The sequence below is a fragment of the Colletotrichum jinshuiense genome, chromosome 5 (genome assembly GCF_051148585.1).
Source record: "Colletotrichum jinshuiense chromosome 5, complete sequence".
Lineage (NCBI taxonomy): Eukaryota > Fungi > Ascomycota > Sordariomycetes > Glomerellales > Glomerellaceae > Colletotrichum > Colletotrichum jinshuiense.
Window position 1 is genome coordinate 3,870,750 of NC_139312.1, and position 16,578 is coordinate 3,887,327.

At 59.4% G+C, this 16,578-nt stretch overlaps 5 protein-coding genes across 5 annotated transcripts; 2 read left to right on the forward strand and 3 right to left on the reverse strand.

Annotated features, from left to right (window-relative positions):
• Positions 1-315: 315 nt before the first annotated feature.
• Positions 316-1,586, reverse strand: EsH8_V_000932 (splicing factor SR family protein; the record flags this gene model as incomplete). The annotated part of the gene is made up of 6 exons (XM_083273448.1): positions 316-368; positions 423-496; positions 557-777; positions 849-948; positions 1,027-1,083; positions 1,504-1,586. The coding sequence occupies 6 exons, from the start codon at positions 1,584-1,586 to the stop codon at positions 316-318; spliced, it is 588 nt and encodes a 195-aa protein (XP_083126163.1).
• A 2,719-nt stretch (positions 1,587-4,305) lies between these two features.
• EsH8_V_000933 (MBOAT, membrane-bound O-acyltransferase family-domain-containing protein) lies at positions 4,306-6,894 on the forward strand (the record flags this gene model as incomplete). Its single annotated transcript, XM_083273449.1, has 8 exons — positions 4,306-4,665; positions 4,751-5,113; positions 5,188-5,857; positions 5,950-6,068; positions 6,147-6,243; positions 6,319-6,352; positions 6,458-6,641; positions 6,775-6,894. The coding sequence occupies 8 exons, from the start codon at positions 4,306-4,308 to the stop codon at positions 6,892-6,894; spliced, it is 1,947 nt and encodes a 648-aa protein (XP_083126164.1).
• A 637-nt stretch (positions 6,895-7,531) lies between these two features.
• On the reverse strand, positions 7,532-9,819 carry EsH8_V_000934 (fimbrin; the record flags this gene model as incomplete). Its single annotated transcript, XM_083273450.1, has 5 exons — positions 7,532-7,569; positions 7,646-8,631; positions 8,711-9,393; positions 9,460-9,670; positions 9,797-9,819. The coding sequence occupies 5 exons, from the start codon at positions 9,817-9,819 to the stop codon at positions 7,532-7,534; spliced, it is 1,941 nt and encodes a 646-aa protein (XP_083126165.1).
• Positions 9,820-12,221: 2,402 nt separating this feature from the next.
• EsH8_V_000935 (uncharacterized protein) lies at positions 12,222-13,071 on the forward strand (the record flags this gene model as incomplete). The annotated part of the gene is made up of 2 exons (XM_083273451.1): positions 12,222-12,361; positions 12,426-13,071. 2 exons carry the CDS (start codon positions 12,222-12,224, stop codon positions 13,069-13,071), a joined length of 786 nt encoding a protein of 261 aa, XP_083126166.1.
• Positions 13,072-13,239: 168 nt separating this feature from the next.
• EsH8_V_000936 (DDHD family phospholipase) lies at positions 13,240-16,578 on the reverse strand (the record flags this gene model as incomplete). The annotated part of the gene is made up of 6 exons (XM_083273452.1): positions 13,240-13,366; positions 13,452-14,255; positions 14,309-14,729; positions 14,784-15,016; positions 15,075-16,258; positions 16,330-16,578. 6 exons carry the CDS (start codon positions 16,576-16,578, stop codon positions 13,240-13,242), a joined length of 3,018 nt encoding a protein of 1,005 aa, XP_083126167.1.

Genomic DNA, 16,578 nt, shown 5'->3' on the forward strand with positions numbered 1-16,578 from the left:
AGCAAAAAGGCCGCCTGCCAAAACCTTTGCGTCGTCTCGAGCTCGTTGCCGAAACGGAGGTCCTGCCAATTATCGTGTCCGACATTCCTTGTGACTGGTGTGTGCTGCCTGCGTCGAACAGCCCGGGCCTCGCGTGCTGCTGCTCTCGAATACGAATAAGGCGAATCGGCCGCATCGAGACTAAAAAGCTCCCAGGAGGTAAGGACACTTTACAGATCCAGGTTCAACAGATGAGAGAAGAACCAGGTGAAAAATCAGAAAACTTTTTGGCACAGCCGCGCACAACCCGACAAGAGAAATTGCCAAGTATACTTATCACTCCGCTGCGACATCCAGATCCTCGTGAACTGGGGGAGGGCTGTCAATGGCTGCAATGGCAGTTAGCTCCGGGCTGCGTCGGTTCCGTTTGCGGTTGTACATACCCTTTCGGTCGTCGCCGTTGGTACCGTTCTCACGGGGTTCCCGGTCGTCGCGATCCTCCTTGGTGTCCCGATCACTAAGTCCTCAGTCAGCGTCTCTTTCTTGCACGTCTTGCGTCGCCGAGCAGGGCACGAACCGTCGGTCAGGGCTGCGGGAGCGCTCGCGGGTGTCACGTCGGTCGCCGCGGTCGTAGTCACGGTCGCGGTCACGGCGTTCATCCTTTCTGGGAGAGTAGTCGCGGGTGCTGCGGCGGGGGGAGGGGGAGCGGCCACGGCGAGGGGAGGAGCGGCGGGGAGCGCGCTCGCGGTCCCGGCCAGAATCGAATCGCCACGACGCAGAAGGAGGAGTGCGAGCCCACTGCAAGGAAGGAGTTAGCATCGGTCGAGGCGAGGGGTCGGCGTGGCGCCGAGCTCCGTTTGCTGTGTTACCTCAATCTTCAAGATGTCGTCACGGCCGATGCGCTTGTTGTGCATCTCATGGTAAGCATCGTCAGCGTCGCGACGGTCCTCATACTCGACAAAGGCAAAGCTGGCGAGAGAGTCAGTGTCGTGGACGGCGGCGGACAGGAGCGCATGGTCCAAGGAGGGGGACGGCGGTTCAACTTACAGTCTGCTGGACGCTGAGCGAGGAGCAGGGATGTCGCAGCGGACAAGGTGTCCATAGCTATATTCGAGTCAGACCGTCAGCATCTCGATACATACATGGGACTTTTTTTTTTGGCTTGTTTGTTCGTCCGAGAAAAAACGTCGGCCGTCGTCGGCATAGCAGAGGGCGCCTTGTATGTCGGAGCTGCCACGGAGCGCTGGCAGGCCACGGGGGGCGCGGACAACGGGCGGTGGGTTGGGAGACGCAGGCCGAGCATACGAGGACAGGACGCATCGACGGGGACGGAGGACGAGGGAGGCATATTGATGCGGAGGTAGGAGCAGCTAGTGCGGGAGGACGAGGAGGACGGATGCGTGGGCGTGGGCGGGGAGCGAGGGAAGGAGAGGAATCTCGGAAATCTCGGAAGGCTCTCGCGTGCCGGGAAAACAGGGCGGACGCAGGCATCGACGTGGGATTTTCTGATTTCAGTTGACATACCGTTCGAATTCGTAGGCGAGGTCTCGGGCGCGAGTGCCGTGGCTGAAGCCAGTCACGTACAAGGTGGTTCCACCGCGCGACATGATTGTTGGATGACTTGGCTGCCGTAGGAAATCAAAAGAGGGGAGAGAAGAGGAGGATCAGTCTCACGAGGAGATGGAAGCGACAAGCAGGGCCTGATGAAGCAGCGCCTTGTGAACCAGGGGGGGAGTGAGAGGGGGAAGAGTGCGATGCGCGTGGTGGTTTTTGGCGATGGCGATGTGGTAAGAGGAGGAGGAGAGGAGGGAGAGGTTGCTCGGATCGGCCTGGCGCGCAACAAAAAGATTTTGGTACGGAACGAGCTCGGGTACGTACCGAGCAAGGTCCACCGACGTCTGGAGTGGTTCAGGACATGGTCAATGGTCAGTTTGTGCCCGCCCGCGCGCCCTCGGAGGTTGGAAACGGAAAGCTTACGTAACGACGCTCCACGCGCCGAAGCACAGCGCAGCACGACAGTGAGAAGTTAGTGAGTGAGTGGGCTGTAGCAGGTCCTGCACTGTGCACTGTGCCCCCCGGCCCCCTTCCTGACCCCCCTTCCTGACGAGGTGCCAGCGTGCCAGCCTAGCTTCCTTCCAGAAGCCTCGAAACGAACTACGGCTACCATGCATGGATGTGCTAGGCACGGCACTAGGTAGGTATAGTGAGTAGTGCATACTATGCCGGTAGCATTCTGGCTGGTGACTCCCTCCCTGTTTCTGCTTGGTCCTCCACTGCAACACTGTTTCAACACCCCCATAAGGATACACCAACCACTAATTAGGCCGGCAGCGGCAGCGGAAGCGGGAAGGGACAGCACCAACACCAACCAACAACAACAACAACAACACCAACCAACAGCAGCGGCAATAGCAGCAGCAGCACCAACAACAGCGACGGCCACCTGCACAGTGCGCCGTAGAGCACAGAAGACCACGGATCAGCGCAGCTAACGCAGGCCAGGCCAGGCCAGGTCACTCCCACTCACTTAACGTGAAGCCCCGGGCCCCGGTGTTGAATGCCAGGAACGCCCGGCCCACCCGGGCGCTAGTGATGTCATTGCACGCCAGGGCCGGAAAATTTATTTTTGAACATTTCTCCAGGGTGTGGCGTACCGGGGATGGATGGGATATTCCCTACGTTTGAATCCCTCTACTCTGCTCTCTATCTCTCTCGCTCCCAGAACCTCCCGAACGTCGGCTTCTGCGGCGATTCAAGAACCAGAACGCGATTCCCACCGCGTCTGGAATCTGCAGAGAGCGCCCGCACCGACAGAGACGCCGGGTTCGAGCACGGATGCGACTGTCTCTCCGCTTCCGGCCTCACAATGCGACAGCCTAATGTCAGAGAACAGAGAAAACAGAGAGAACACCACCGCTGCTCTCCTCTCCATCTCCATCAGCATCTGCCGGGTTCCATCGTCCGACGAAGAGACCGGCGGCGAGTTGAATGCCTCGCTGGGCATCGTCCGACTTGCAGGGTTCCGCCGTATAAGTGCATACATACATACTACGTAGTTACTTCTCGGGGGCGAGATGCCGTATTGGGAGAGCATGTGTGTGTGTGTGTCTGTCTCCCTGCTCTCGCTCCCCCCACGAAACGAAGGGAGCGGCAGCGCGGAATCCCAACCCCGGCATCTACCTGGCCCAGACGAGACATGAGGCAGCGTGCAGAGAGACATCTGGGGAAGCCCGCGGTTGGTTTTGTCTCACATGTGCATCCAGCTCTTCTCCTCCCTCTCCGCTCTTCACGTGTTGTGCGACGCCCCAACGGTGATAAACCTGCACTACACAACCTCCCTCTGTGAGGAATATTACTTGCCAGCCAACAACGTTGCGGACGGGGATTGCTTGTTGGGCGAATACCGCCACACCGTGTTCATCTGCTTGTTGTTTTTCCCGCCGGCGTCTTTGCTTTTTTACTTTGTCTGACTTCATCAGAGTCCACACCCGTCATCCACATGATGTCGCCCCCTTGTCCCCCCGACCCCCCGATCCCCCCGTCCCTCGGCGGGATAAGCGGGAGCTCGCCAGCGGCCAACTCGCGAAACCTCGGACTCTTACTCGTACTATGAGTGAGGCCGCACGCCAGCCCTATGGCGCCCCGTCAGGCACAACGAGTCCCGGAAACCTCGGCCGCGGTTGATCATCCGCCAACGTCTATGTCTGGCCATCTGAGATCATCTCGCCTGTAAGAGGTCAACGAGCGCCGCCGAGAGCCCGGCGGACCCGTAAAGCCATCCTCTGGGCTGCTTTTATATGTGCCGCTGCCCATTGCCCAGCTCCCGACAGACGGGATTCCTTCTCTGCCCACGTTCCATCCCATCTCTGCCTACTTTGACTTGCTTTGCTTGGCACGCCTTCATCAAGCCTGTTCGGGGAAACAGATCATACCCACGGCTCGAGTCATTGGCCAATTCATCCGTACAGCCTTCCCACGCAGCAAACCTTCCCCGGCCGCGCATGCTGATATAGATGCTCCGCCGCATCGTTACATCGACCTCGGTACAACCGTAACACTCACACGCCACTTGACTCTTATATCTTTCGTCCCGGCGACAGATTCGTAAACAAGTGACACTGACATCTTCATTGACCAATCCCATAAAAGCGCCTTGCCAACTCCAACTTGATTACCCCAAGACGCCGACCACGTTCCCAGCCGGCACTACACCCGGCGCTTATCTCCACCTCACGCGAGAGCTCTTGCATGACTTGGCTTCGCTCTACCTTTCAGCCGGGCCAACCAAGACGCTGAGTTGTATTGATATAGTTCAATCTTGCACCAATGGCGGCCGAGCTGGCTGCCTCCTCGGAGCCGCCCCATTCGCTCCGGGATGCTTTACGGGCGGCGGGCGGACACAGGAAGACTGCCGCGACCCCCTCGGAGAGCCCGAGCGAGGAGGACTACGACGAGCCGAAGCTGTCGGAAAGACGACGCAAGGAACGAGCGCCCACCCGGCCCGGCGCATCTCCTCTGAAGAACCCGCTTGTCCATGAGAGGAAACTGTCTCTCGATGGCTCGACGCTGTCCGAAGCCTCGAGTCTAGACGAGCCTATGCGCGACAGCCTCGGCCGTCTCAAGACTTACGTGCTGTCCCCCGATGACCGCGAGCTCCGCGATGTCATCAAGCGAGGACTCGAGAGGGTACGCACCTGAGCTCTATCCATGACACACACAGAGGCCTGTGAAATACCACGAGAACACCCCGGTGGCTTACACGAGACTGCAGGAGAAAGACCCAAAGAGGCCGCGGCGGGCGGGCAAGTTCAGCGACCTGGTCTTTACGCGCCAGTTCTCCACCTTTGACAGGCAAAACGAGCAGACGGCAAACAGCCCCTTCCACGGGTTTTACACGCTGTTCTGGCTGTCCGTGGCGATCTTCGTGCTGAAGATCGGCGCCGCGAACTGGAAGGCGACGGGGAGCCCGCTGGGCACCAACGAGATCATGAAGACCATGTTTCGGCGCGACGTGGTCGTGCTTCTGGCATCGGACGGCGTCATGTGCGGCATCACGGGCGTCAGCTGGGTGCTGCAGCGCCTCGTCTTCGGCGGCCACCTGGACTGGGACAGGTCTGGCTGGATCATCCAGAACGTAAGTGGCTCCTCTCGCGGCCCCGAAAATGTTGTTCGTTAAAAAGGGGGCGGAATCTCACCTGCAACGTGTAGATCTGGCAGTCGCTCTTCATCGGCGGCGTGGTCGGCCTCACCCTCATCCGAGACTGGCCCTGGACGCACACCGTCTTCTTCGTCCTCCACGGCATCGTCATGCTCATGAAGCAGCACTCGTACGCCTTTTACAACGGCTACCTCTCCTCCGCCTACAAGAAGCGGAAGTACCTGCTCTCGAAGCTGAAGAAGCTGGAGCGCATCGACCCGGCCGAGTCCCCGTCCGCCACGAGCCCGTCCGTGTCGGCGGTCTCCGTGTCGCACCTCGCGACGTCGCCGTCCGCCGCCGAGATGAGGGAGCGCCGCCAGTCCGTCGCCGCCGGCCCCCGCCCCCGCGGCCCGGAGGAGACGGACCTCGGCCGCATCTTCCGCGCCATCGAGTCCGGCCAGCCCCTCGATGCCGACCAGATCCGCGTCTTCGAGCGCATCATCCGGTGGGAGATTGACGGGTTGACGGACGAGCTGAGGGGCAAGGCGACGACCGTCGCCCGCGCGTACCCCCACAACCTCTCGTTCAAGAACCACTACGAGTACATCGTGCTGCCGACGGTGGTCTACGAGCTCGAGTACCCCCGCTCCGAGTCGATCGACTGGTACTACGTCGCCGAGAAGACGGCCGCGACGTTTGGCATCATTTTCGTCATGATCATGGTGTCCCAGGCGTTCATCTGTCAGTCCCCCCCCCCTCTTCCGCCCTCTGTGACCCCTGAATGCGGCTGCGCTGCCCCCTCTTTCCCCCGTCTGTTCTAACACCCATTGCAGACCCCGTCGTGATGCAGACCGTGGCCATGAAGGAGGTGGGCATGCCTTTGGCCGAGCGCTTCCGGTACTTCCCCTGGATGCTCAGCGACCTCATCTTCCCGTTCATGATGGAGTATTTGGTAAGTGGCGAAGGCCGGCGAGCATCCCAGGCCCGACGGCAGCGGGCGGGGGAGAATGATGACTGACGGGAGTTCCAGATGGCGTGGTACCTGATTTGGGAAACCATCCTCAACACCCTCGCGGAGCTCACCTACTTTGCCGACAGAAGCTTTTACGACGCCTGGTGGAACAGCGGTAAGTCATCGTCGTTTCTCCGCCCCAGTGCTTCCACTGCGTCATTGCTCCGTGACTGACGAGAAAACAAAAAAGTCTCCTGGGACCAATTCGCCCGCGACTGGAACCGGTAAGTGGCCGCCCTACCTGCTCTCCAATACCTTAACACACTTCTCATCTCCCCCTTTTTTTGGACCAAGATTGAAAGAAACCTGTTAACACTCTCACCCCAAAGCCCGGTCCACAACTTCCTCCTCCGCCACGTCTACCACAGCTCCATCTCGTCGATGAAGGTGAACCGCCACACGGCGACGCTCATCACCTTCTTCCTCTCGGCCTGCGTCCACGAGCTGGTCATGTGGTGCCTCTTCAAGAAGCTCAGGGGATACCTCCTGATCCTGCAAATGTGTCAGCTGCCGGTACGTCGCGAGTCCCCCCCGTTCGTTCTTATCCTTTTCTCATCCTCCCCCCCCGCCACTGCCTGTCCGTTCCTATCCTTGTCCCCTTTGCAAATTAAGACGTGGAATCTGACGATGCGGGGAACCGTGGCAGCTCGTCCAACTGAGCCGGACGCGGTGGATGAAGGGCCGCAAGACGCTCGGCAACGTCCTCTTCTGGTTCGGCATACTGACGGGGCCGAGCCTGCTGTGCAGCCTGTACCTCATTTTGTGATTTGAGCCGAGGAAAGCGAGTTTTTATTTCCCCAAAGAGGAGCTCGTCGCGAGGGCTCCTTTCTGCTCCAAGGAATCAAGGAACGGAGGAGAAGAAGGAGGGAGGATTTTGTAACTTTATTTGGGGAGGGGGCTATATCTATCTCTCCCACTTTTGCCTTTATAAATGCCCCCTTTTTAACCATTTGGCCTGTTTCTCCCCGGGGATTTTGTTTTGCATGTATGAACCCGCCCTCTTAGTAGGCGTCTGTGAACCTGGTCCAAGATCAAGGTTTTTTCCGTCCTTCGTCATGTTTGCCCGTGGCCTATACATTGTTACCTATATGGGACTGTAGGTAAGTTGCGGGAGGGGTGGCAGGTTAACTGTACAACATTTGGGGATCGGGAGGGGACGAAAAGGGACAAGGGATAAAACGCCACATATATGCTGCTGCCTCCCCAGGGAATCAGTGAATCACGTCGGGCGGGTTTTCCTCTGCGCTCGTATAATCTTTTTATTTTAACTTTAGAATTCATGGTTTCGTAACAGTCAACCAGGAAGCAATCAACAAAGCCCCGCCGCAGTTTTGGCCTTTTTCTATCCTCGTAGAGAAACATGACAGACATTCGCGCCGCGTTAAAAGGTTCATAAAGACGGTTTACAGTCCCTGCTTCTCCGCCGTCGCCATGAGAGATCCTGGGGCCCGGGTTAGCAAGACGTGACTCGGACGAGGCCTGCACGAGGGAGGGGGGCGGTTCGGGGACCGGCTTACCGATAAAGGTGGTCACCAGGCGGCTGCGGACCTGGCAAATATCCTCGGGCACCAGCCAGATGGTCGCGCCCATCTTTCTCGCAATCGAGATGCTGAGCTTGGCGTTGAGGTAGGCGTCGTCGTCCGTGTGGCCGGGGGTGACGAGGTCGTAGTCGACGTAGCTGCTCTTCATGCCGTTGAGCACGTCCAGCAGGAAGACGCCGGTGCCGATGGCGGGGTCCTTGAACGACCGGATGGCCGACGACTTGCCGCCCTTGCGGGACATGTCGTTGGCCCACCTGACCATCTCCGCATCAGTGATCTCCTTCTTGCCGAGACGCTGCGCCAGGGTCGACAGGGTGACCGTGATGTCCCTGCGCATCAGCTGCCACACCAGGCCGAGGGTCAGGGTCCTCTGGCCGTCGGTGATGTCGGCGCCCTGGATGCCCACGAGCGAGAAGCGGTTCTGCTTGCCCAGCTCGATGGCGTAGTTGGTGTTCTCGACGGCCTTGAAGCGCAGCATCTCTCCGCCGTGCGCGGGGGGCTTGTTCACATGACGCCAGTTGACGGATCCCTTGATGACCTTGTCGTACGCTTGCAGAAGCACCGTGCCGTCGCGCAGGTCGTCGAAGAAGGACTGGACGGCGGGTTGCACGTCCAAGCTGTTGAGCCACAGCGTGAAGACGCGGGCCTCTCTCTCGCCCTCGGCGTCGAAGTCCTCGACCTCGAGCTTCTCCTCCTCGGTGATGGGGTCGAGCGCGGGGTGGGTGTTGAACAGGTTGGCAACGAAGGCCAGGTTCAGCTTGGGGTTGCCGGCGACCAGGGAGGTGGGTGTGAGGAACTTGCGGCAGCCCATCTTGTCGGCGGTCTGCAGAATCTCCTCCGCTCGCTGCAGAAGATCCCTTGTCTGGAGGGGAGCCCTCGACGCGCCATACTCGGAACCGATCTGCGCCAGAAGAACCGTGTAGTTCTCGCCGTCCTTGATGTCGCTGGAGAAGTTGTTCACCCTACGCAAAAGTCAGTAAGTGCCGCTCCTACCCCGGCCAAGTGGGCGGGTGGGGGAATTGGGGAAGACGCCGAGCATACCGTCGGGGCCAGTTGGCAGCCTTCAAGTGGTAGTTGAACCATCTCAGGAGAATCTGTTCGGGGGGGAGTCGCAGGAACTGCTCCAGGGTCTCGTCCTCCTCCAACAGGCGGTACAGTTCGGGGTGGAGCTTGATGTCAATCTTGCTGAGCAGACCGCGGCGGATGATCTGCCAGATGAGGCCGAGGATCAGGTGCTCGCGGCCCTCGATGATGTCGCCGCTGCCAATGTTGACAACCGACAGACCGATACCCTTGGACGACTCGATGACGATGTTGTTGTTCTCCGTCATCTGGAAGGCGTTGAGCTGCTTCTTGTTCTTGGGCCGGTTCAGAACACGCTCGTCAATGGTGTCGGCGACACTGTCGTTGATGAGCTTGGCCAGCACCAAACCGTCCTTGCACTCGTCGAACATCTCAAAGGTGTCGGTGGGGAAGGGGAGGCGGTTTCCGATGTCCGGATCGCCGGCCAGCACGGCGTTGATGTGGCGGGTGAATTCCGTGCGCTCATCCTCGTTGATGGTGTGGGTGACGTTGGCGTTGGAGCCCTGGACGTGAATCTTGCCGACGCTGGGTTTGGAGGAGTGGCCGCCGGTCGCTTGCGCGACAATGCCGGCGGGGGCACCGCCAGGCCCGGATGACAGGCGCTTCTGGGCCGGGGAAGACTCGCGGAGCTTGGCGATCAGCTGCAGGACGCATTGTTAACAAGGAAACCAGATAACAGCCAGGGGCGTGGCAGTGGCGGAACGTACGGCAACATAGTCCTCCAATTCGACGCGGCGGGAGGAGTCGAGGTCGACCTCCTTCAGGGCCTGTCGTACGACATCGTAGGGCTGGCGCTCGCTCTGCTGGGTGGCCTTGATGGCGGTGGCCTCGTCGACGTAGCCCTTGTCGTCGATGTCGAGCTTGCGGAAAGCGTCGCTCAGGCCGTAGATTTCGTTTTGAGGGAATTGAGGATACTTCCTGGTGACAAATGTGCGTCAGTAAAAAGCAATGCAAGGCGGAACGAAGCAGCAGCCACGCCCCCACGGTGGGGAGAGACTCGGGGATGAATCACGGGGTGCGGGGGGCATGCATGCGATTGCGCACCTCTGGAGCTTGAGGACGTTCATGATGGCGGACGTCTATGGGATGCGCAAAGGAGAAGGAAGGGGAACCGGATCGGGGGGGAGGGCGCCGTTTATGGATGACGACAGAGAGGCCAGGTTCTCAGGTTTGCGCTCGGCGCGGAGGGACGCACGAGATCAGGGACCAAGCGGAGTGGCAGATGCGCGAAGGAAGCTCCGGAACGCACGGACGTCGACGGAGGTTGGTCGAGTTCCTCACGGCGAAAGCGAGGTTCGTTCAGTGTAGCCAGGAGCCGGGAGTTTCGAGCAGCAGCTGGCAGTCGGAGATGGGATGACTCTTTTCTCGACAACCAATTTCTGGTGGAAGTGCAAGAATTGTTTGTATGCGAGGAGGGGAGAGTCGGGGTCGCGGTGAAAGGCGAGCGAGCGGGTGCAAGTGGGTGGAGAGAAGAGGAGAGGCGCCTGACGGATGATGATGGTAACGGGCCGGGGCAGCAGGTACGTAGTTGGAGCAAAATAAAGAAAAGAAAAGCAAAAAAAAAAGGGAGACTGGGCAACGGATGCTAGCCCAGGTAAGGCGCCTTGCAGGTATGTATTCAATGCTGGCTGGCTAGACTTGGACTGGCTGTGCAACGAAATGCTATGCTGTGCTGTGCTGTGCCGTGCCGGCGAGAGGAGACGACGCTTGGGGAGGGGAAGAAGGGGGATGGAATGCGAGAGACCTACGTAGGTACCTTTTGGCGGGGGCGGGGAGGGGCCATTGATGTAATTGTACAGGCATTAGCTGCGCTGACGGCCTTGGATTGGGTGCCTGGGTGGCTACGTAGTACATCATTGGGCTCTACGTACCTATCTTTGGGTGCAGATTCGCTCGCTGCCTGGGTACGTACCATGCTCTCTCTCTCTTTCTCCCTCATTGTCGTAGGTACCCAACAGCCCAAACCGAGGTGGAGAGGTACCTCGCCTTACCTCGCCCCGCCTCGCCCCGTTGCCTGCTGCTGCTGCTTACATAAGACGCGGATACACCTCGTCACCTTGCAAAACTGCCACCCGAATCAATGCGAAGCATGGTGACTGGCAGCCGGGGCACGGCCTTCGGGTTGCACTGAATACGCGGGAAGCCTGTTTCAATTCCGGGAGACCAGGTCTACCAGGCCAAAAAACCGAGCATACTTGCTGGTCGCCGGTGCCTCCGCTGCCTGCACTAACCGGTAGTGTACAGGCGGCTGCGTACTGATTTCCGTATGTGTATGTATACTGGTACGTACCGCGCCGGGCCTTGCCCAGCGGGCCAGGCAAGGCAAAAGCCAAAACGGGCACCAGCCACAACGACTTGCGTAAGGCGACGCCCCCTCGTCCCTTGGTTTGGTGTTTCTCTGTGTGTGTGTGTGTTTGTGTGTGTGTAAGAGCATGCGTGCGTCTTGCATCTTGCGTATGGCACCAACGTACGCACTTACAGGCTGCCACATTTCTGCCCCAAGCCCTGTAGCTATTATTTTATTTATCCTTTTTTCCTTTTTCCCCCTCTCCTTCCATTTCCCCCTTGTCTTTGGGATGCTCACCTGCTGCGGGATAATCTCCTTTCCCGGCAACAAACTCGTTCGACTGCCCACGTGGCCCGCCAGGCACCCAGACACCTGTTCTGCGAGTCCACGACACTCTCTCTTGAACTCTCGAACCACCAGCCCACGAAATGTCCACGAGGCGGTCCGGCGTGTCACCGTGTGTCCTCTCTATGGGTCCGGAACTTGACGTGGTTCGCCTCTTGCGCCTCTTGCGCCTCGCCTCGCAAAGGGCTCCCCTGCATGTCTGTACTGTCTCGTCTTGCCCTGGCCATGCACCTTACTCTAAATCACCGTGATCTACCTTGACCGGGCCTACTCTAAAGCAAGGTACCCGATCTCATGCCGCCGTGGCTGCCCATTTCCACTTACACGGGCATGTCCGTCTGCCCAACGTCCGTGCCGTGACTGCCCAGTCCCCGGTAGCCACTCTGGGCAATGTTCTGGAACGACCGGGTTCAGGGGGACACCAGGTCCCTTCGCCTTATGCCGCCCCCGAGCGGGTTGTGGTTGTATCGGAGACTGGTGAACGACTGGTGAGCGTCGCTGCACTGTACGACCTGCCCGCTGCCGCCTCTGCCAACACAGTGCGTATGCTTTTGCCAGAGGCACAGTCCCCGCTCCCTGCCCGTCCACCCCCACCTCGAATTTTCTGATCTCGATGCCCTCATCACGACGTCGTTGGAGACTTTCTGTTATCGCGAACCAATCGACTCAACCTCCGCTTCCCCAGACTCAAATTACTCGCCTCTCTCTGAGTAAGCCGTCTCACTCATCTGATCGCACAACCCGTTTTCTCTTCACTCATCTGCCCTTTCGGAACCCCCCCTCCTTCTCCATCTCACCACTCTTCATCCGCTCATTACCTTATCCAAGAGCAGCATCATGGCCGCCGTCTGCAAAGCCTGCGAGGACCCCCTGGTCATCAGCATCGAGCCGGATAGCGAGGACGAGGGCCAGGCCGGCGACGAGCCCCAGAATGTTCCCGACGACCTCGAGCTGCCCTGCGGCTGCCACTTCCACTGGTGAGAAACTCGCGTCCCCCCAGCACTAACATGAGAACCACGTCGCTGAACCTATCCCAACAAGGCAATGTCTGCTCGACCTGTCAGCAGAGATCGCAATCTCCCTGAACTGCCCGTCCTGCCAGAAATACCTGCCCTCAAACCAGCAGGGCCCCTCCGTCACCAACCCCTACCTCCACACGCCCCCCGGCGCCGCGATCCTCACCCGCTACGTCAACGAGGGCGGCCTGCAGGACGGCCTCGACATCCTGCCCAACATCACCGAGGAGGCCTACCTCGCCGCCAACCCCGACGCCCGCCCCGCCCGCGCCTACCACCTCATGTGCTCCGAGGGCGACGTCCAGGGCGTCGTCGACCTGCTGCAGGACGCCAACGAGGAGCTCGCCGGCGACGTCGCCAAGCTGGGCCAGCTGATCCGCTACCAGGACCCCCTGGCCGGCGGCAAGAGCGCCCTCCACGTCGCCATCGAGAAGGCCCAGGAGGAGGTCGTCTGGCTGCTGCTCTGGATCGCCTCGCCCGTCCCCACCGACGTCTTCCCCCAGTCCGCCCTTCAGGCGGCCGAGGCCCTGCAGATCGTGCGCCTCACCAACGACACCGCCGAGGACATTCGGGCGTTGCGCACCGAGGCCGGCCAGACCGCCGAGGACGTCGCCAGGAGCATGCCGACGCGCTGGGGCGCCCTGGTCGATGCCGGCATCCTGCGCGCTTAGTTTGTCAGCGTTGAACGAAAAGAAAAAAAGAGATACCCCCCGACTGGTTCCCCGTATCCTCCCCGAATGGGACCGTTTATAGGACCGGACCTTTGGTGATTCACACGACATAAAAAGTTTTTCTTCGTTTTAGTAATTGAATGCCTTTATTTTGCATTGATTCTAAGTCTACTTCCGACTTGCCAGTGACCTATTAGAGAGAAGTTGTGATAGGATAAAGTGGCTGACGTCCTCGTCAGACCAGTAACTCATGTGTGAAGCGATTGTGTTCATGGGGTTGAAGTCGAGGACGCTCCTGTTGCTGCCCGTTAGTACACCAATCCAAGCCCAAAGCCCTGAATACAGGGGGGAGGGAAAGGGGGAAAGGGGGGACGACTTACTCCTGAATGCTGTAGTCCACCCGCCCGTTGCGGTTCAGCGCCCGTACCTTCATCTCCTCCCGCCGCAGCTTCTGCGCCTTGCGCTCTGCCTCGAGCCAGTCCGCGGCGCCGCCGTCCGCGTCCGACTTGGCCAGGTCCACGCGCTTCTCCTGGAACTTGGAGTAGAGCGTCTCCAGCTCGTCGTCGATGAGCGTCATCTCGTTGCCGCTGATGCTCGTGCGCCCCATCATGGACTTGGAATCCGCGAGCTGCTTCTTGCGCTCGTTGGTCTTTTCCCCCAGCTTGGACGCGTCCGAGATCACGCCGCTGTCCGCGATGTTCGTCCCCGCCCCCGAAACCTGCGTCTGCGGCTGCGTCTGCGCGTTTGCCGCGTTCATCTTGGCCACGTCCTCGTTGCTGAGCCCGAGGCTCCGGTTGAGCAGGTTGCTCGCGATGCCTGCGCTCAAGCTCGACCAGAGCCCGCTGACGCTCTGCCCGACCTTCATGCCGATGCCCGTCAGGCCCTGTTGGGCTACATTACCAAAGATACCTTTCTTGGTGTACGGCAGGACCTGAGGCTTCAACGTGGACATGGCGGGCGATATCAGGGGCTCAAGCCGGTAGCTGATGGGATCCGACGGATGGAAAACGTTGAAAAGCTGCGAGACCTTGGGCGACGAGACGGAATAGGGCAGCCCCGTGATCGCAGAGACGCGATGAGTAGGGGAAGATGGAGTCGTCGCGAGAAAAGGGTCGTCCATCAAGTCCGGATTCAGAGGGCTCTCCGAGGGCAGGGAATTTGGTTGGTGGCGAGCCGATACGGTACTTTGAGAGGTTAGTATACAGGTAGTCAAGGAGGGAGAACTCGATCAACTTACCGGCCTTTGAGCATTTGGAACAGGCCCACCGGTGATCCCAAGCAGTAGAAATCCTCCACGTCGAACTCGAATCTCAATTCATTGGCTTCGCGGCTACGGGCGCCCTCGGCCTTTTCTTGCGTCGGCCAAAAGCGCAGGGGATTCTTGGGGGTGTCCAAGGCCTTTGGCTTCTCCTTTTGCCGGCACAGAATGTCGAACATGATAGCCGAGCCCAGAGAGTGGCCGATGACGTGGACCTTGCCCTTGAACTCGGGATTCCGAGCCATGAACAGTTTGAAAATGTGGTTCGACTCTTTCAGCACGATTTCCGCGATTTGTTCTCTGTAGGCGCTTTGGTAGAGTAGAACGTCTAGCGCAAGATCGGAGATCAAGGACCTAGCAAACGCCACGCCCTCGATGGTGATGTCTTCCAATGAAGGGTCTTGACGCCTTGTCAGATGTCATATCATCAGAGGAAGGGGCCGACATAACTTACATTCGTCGTCATCATGGGCACCATCGCCAATGTCGCGTTCGTTCTTCTTTTCCCGCTTCTTGGGAAAGTCCAGAAGATGTCTCCAGCATACAGGCAAAACCTGCACCCTGCAGTTTCTTGGGCCGTCCTCGAGCTCCGAGTTCAGAGCCCGCAAATCTGCAGAACTGGAGTACACTGATTTGATCGTCTTGCGCAATATGTTGACATCGTGAACGAAATTGACGCTCTCCATGCTGCTGCTGTTAGCCTTTCTGGCTGCCCATACTCGCCCAGGGCCCACCGTGAACTTACCGAATACCGAGGAGTTGACCAATTCCATGAGTTACGAGCACCAAATGCTCGATATCTCGCCCTTGGGTTTCGCCAAGCTGACCGTTGTAGTCGTTCTCGATTTCCTTCTCCTCGCGCTTCCGGATTTCCTCCTCCTGCTCTTCTTGATTGCGCTCGGCCCCCTCCATCAGGGATGAAATCTGTCGCTGCAGCGTGTTTTCTCTGCTCTCGTCCTCCTCACCACGCGAAAGCTCGTCGTTGAACTGCAAAGGCGTGGTAGACGGCGGCGCAGACCTCCTCTTCATCATCTTTTGCTGCTTCTCGTCCAACTGTGACGCGGTGGAGCTGGCCTCGGTTGGCGTGGCTGGCTGCTTCTCCTTCTTTTTGGCTACTTCGGAATAGCCCCTCACCAGCTTGACGCCGCTCATGAAACCGCCACCCGAGAACCTCTCGTACATTGTGGAAGTCACCCAGGAGAGCATGCTGTCGGAGGTGAGCCAGGCTGTGTTTGCGTCTTGGTATGTTGCAATGCTGTTCATCCAGGCACCAAACAGCCGGTGGGACGACGGCTGGTGCTGGTTCTGTGGTGTCGGGGGTTTGCTGCTGGCCTCCGTGGTGGGAGTGGTCGAGGCCGCGGCCTTGAGGTTCTCAACAGACGCCTTGGGGGTCACGTCCTTGTTGGCCTCCTTGTTCTTGGAGTCGCTACGGACACGCGGTTTGGGGTACGACCAGGGCTTGACCTTGAGGTACCCCTCCTCCAACTGCGACGCCAGATTCTCCTCGCATGGCCTCAACGACGAGCCCTCGTCGTAGAACCAAGTGCCGCGGCGGACTTCGTAAACAGGGCCGAGCCAGTACACAGGCCCCAGCTCTCGGTTCTCAATGTCGACGTCGAAGAGATAGTCCTCGTTCACGGGAACGCGCGTCTTGGGGCCGTGGCCGCCTTCGGGGCTGGTTTCTAGGCTGCTGTGCGTGGCCTCTTCATCGGTGTTTGTACGGCCACGTCGGGAGCCCGCCGAGACATTTCGCAATGATCGTTCGCCTCTCCGTTTCTCGGAGTCCTCCAACAAGCGCTGGTATGCTGTTTCGATTGCTCGTGAATCCGACTTGGAGAAGGGCAGGAACTTCTTCGGCTGTACGGGGGGCTTGGCGTCCTCGGCGGGCTTCACCTTGTCCTTGAGGAACTGGGGTTTTCGTTTGGGAACCTGGAAGAGACGGGGGTTAGCAAGGTGGGCAGCTGGGGAGGTGCCGGCGGCGGGCGGTGGGTGCGTCTTACATCGGTTGCGTGGTACCACAGGACGTTCAGAGGAGGGCAGTCGGCGGGGTAGCTCTTGGTGCTCTGGCCGTATAAGTGGGTGATGCTGTGATCGCCGGGACGGGAGGACGGGACGGGCGCTGGCTGCGGGGGAGGCTGCTCCTTTGGCGTGGGCGTCGAGCTGCGGCTGCCAGCCCACGGGTTGATGGAGTCGACGGCGGACGACAGGTATGACTTTTCTGGTTTGCGGTCAGGGCCGCTGGGAGCCAT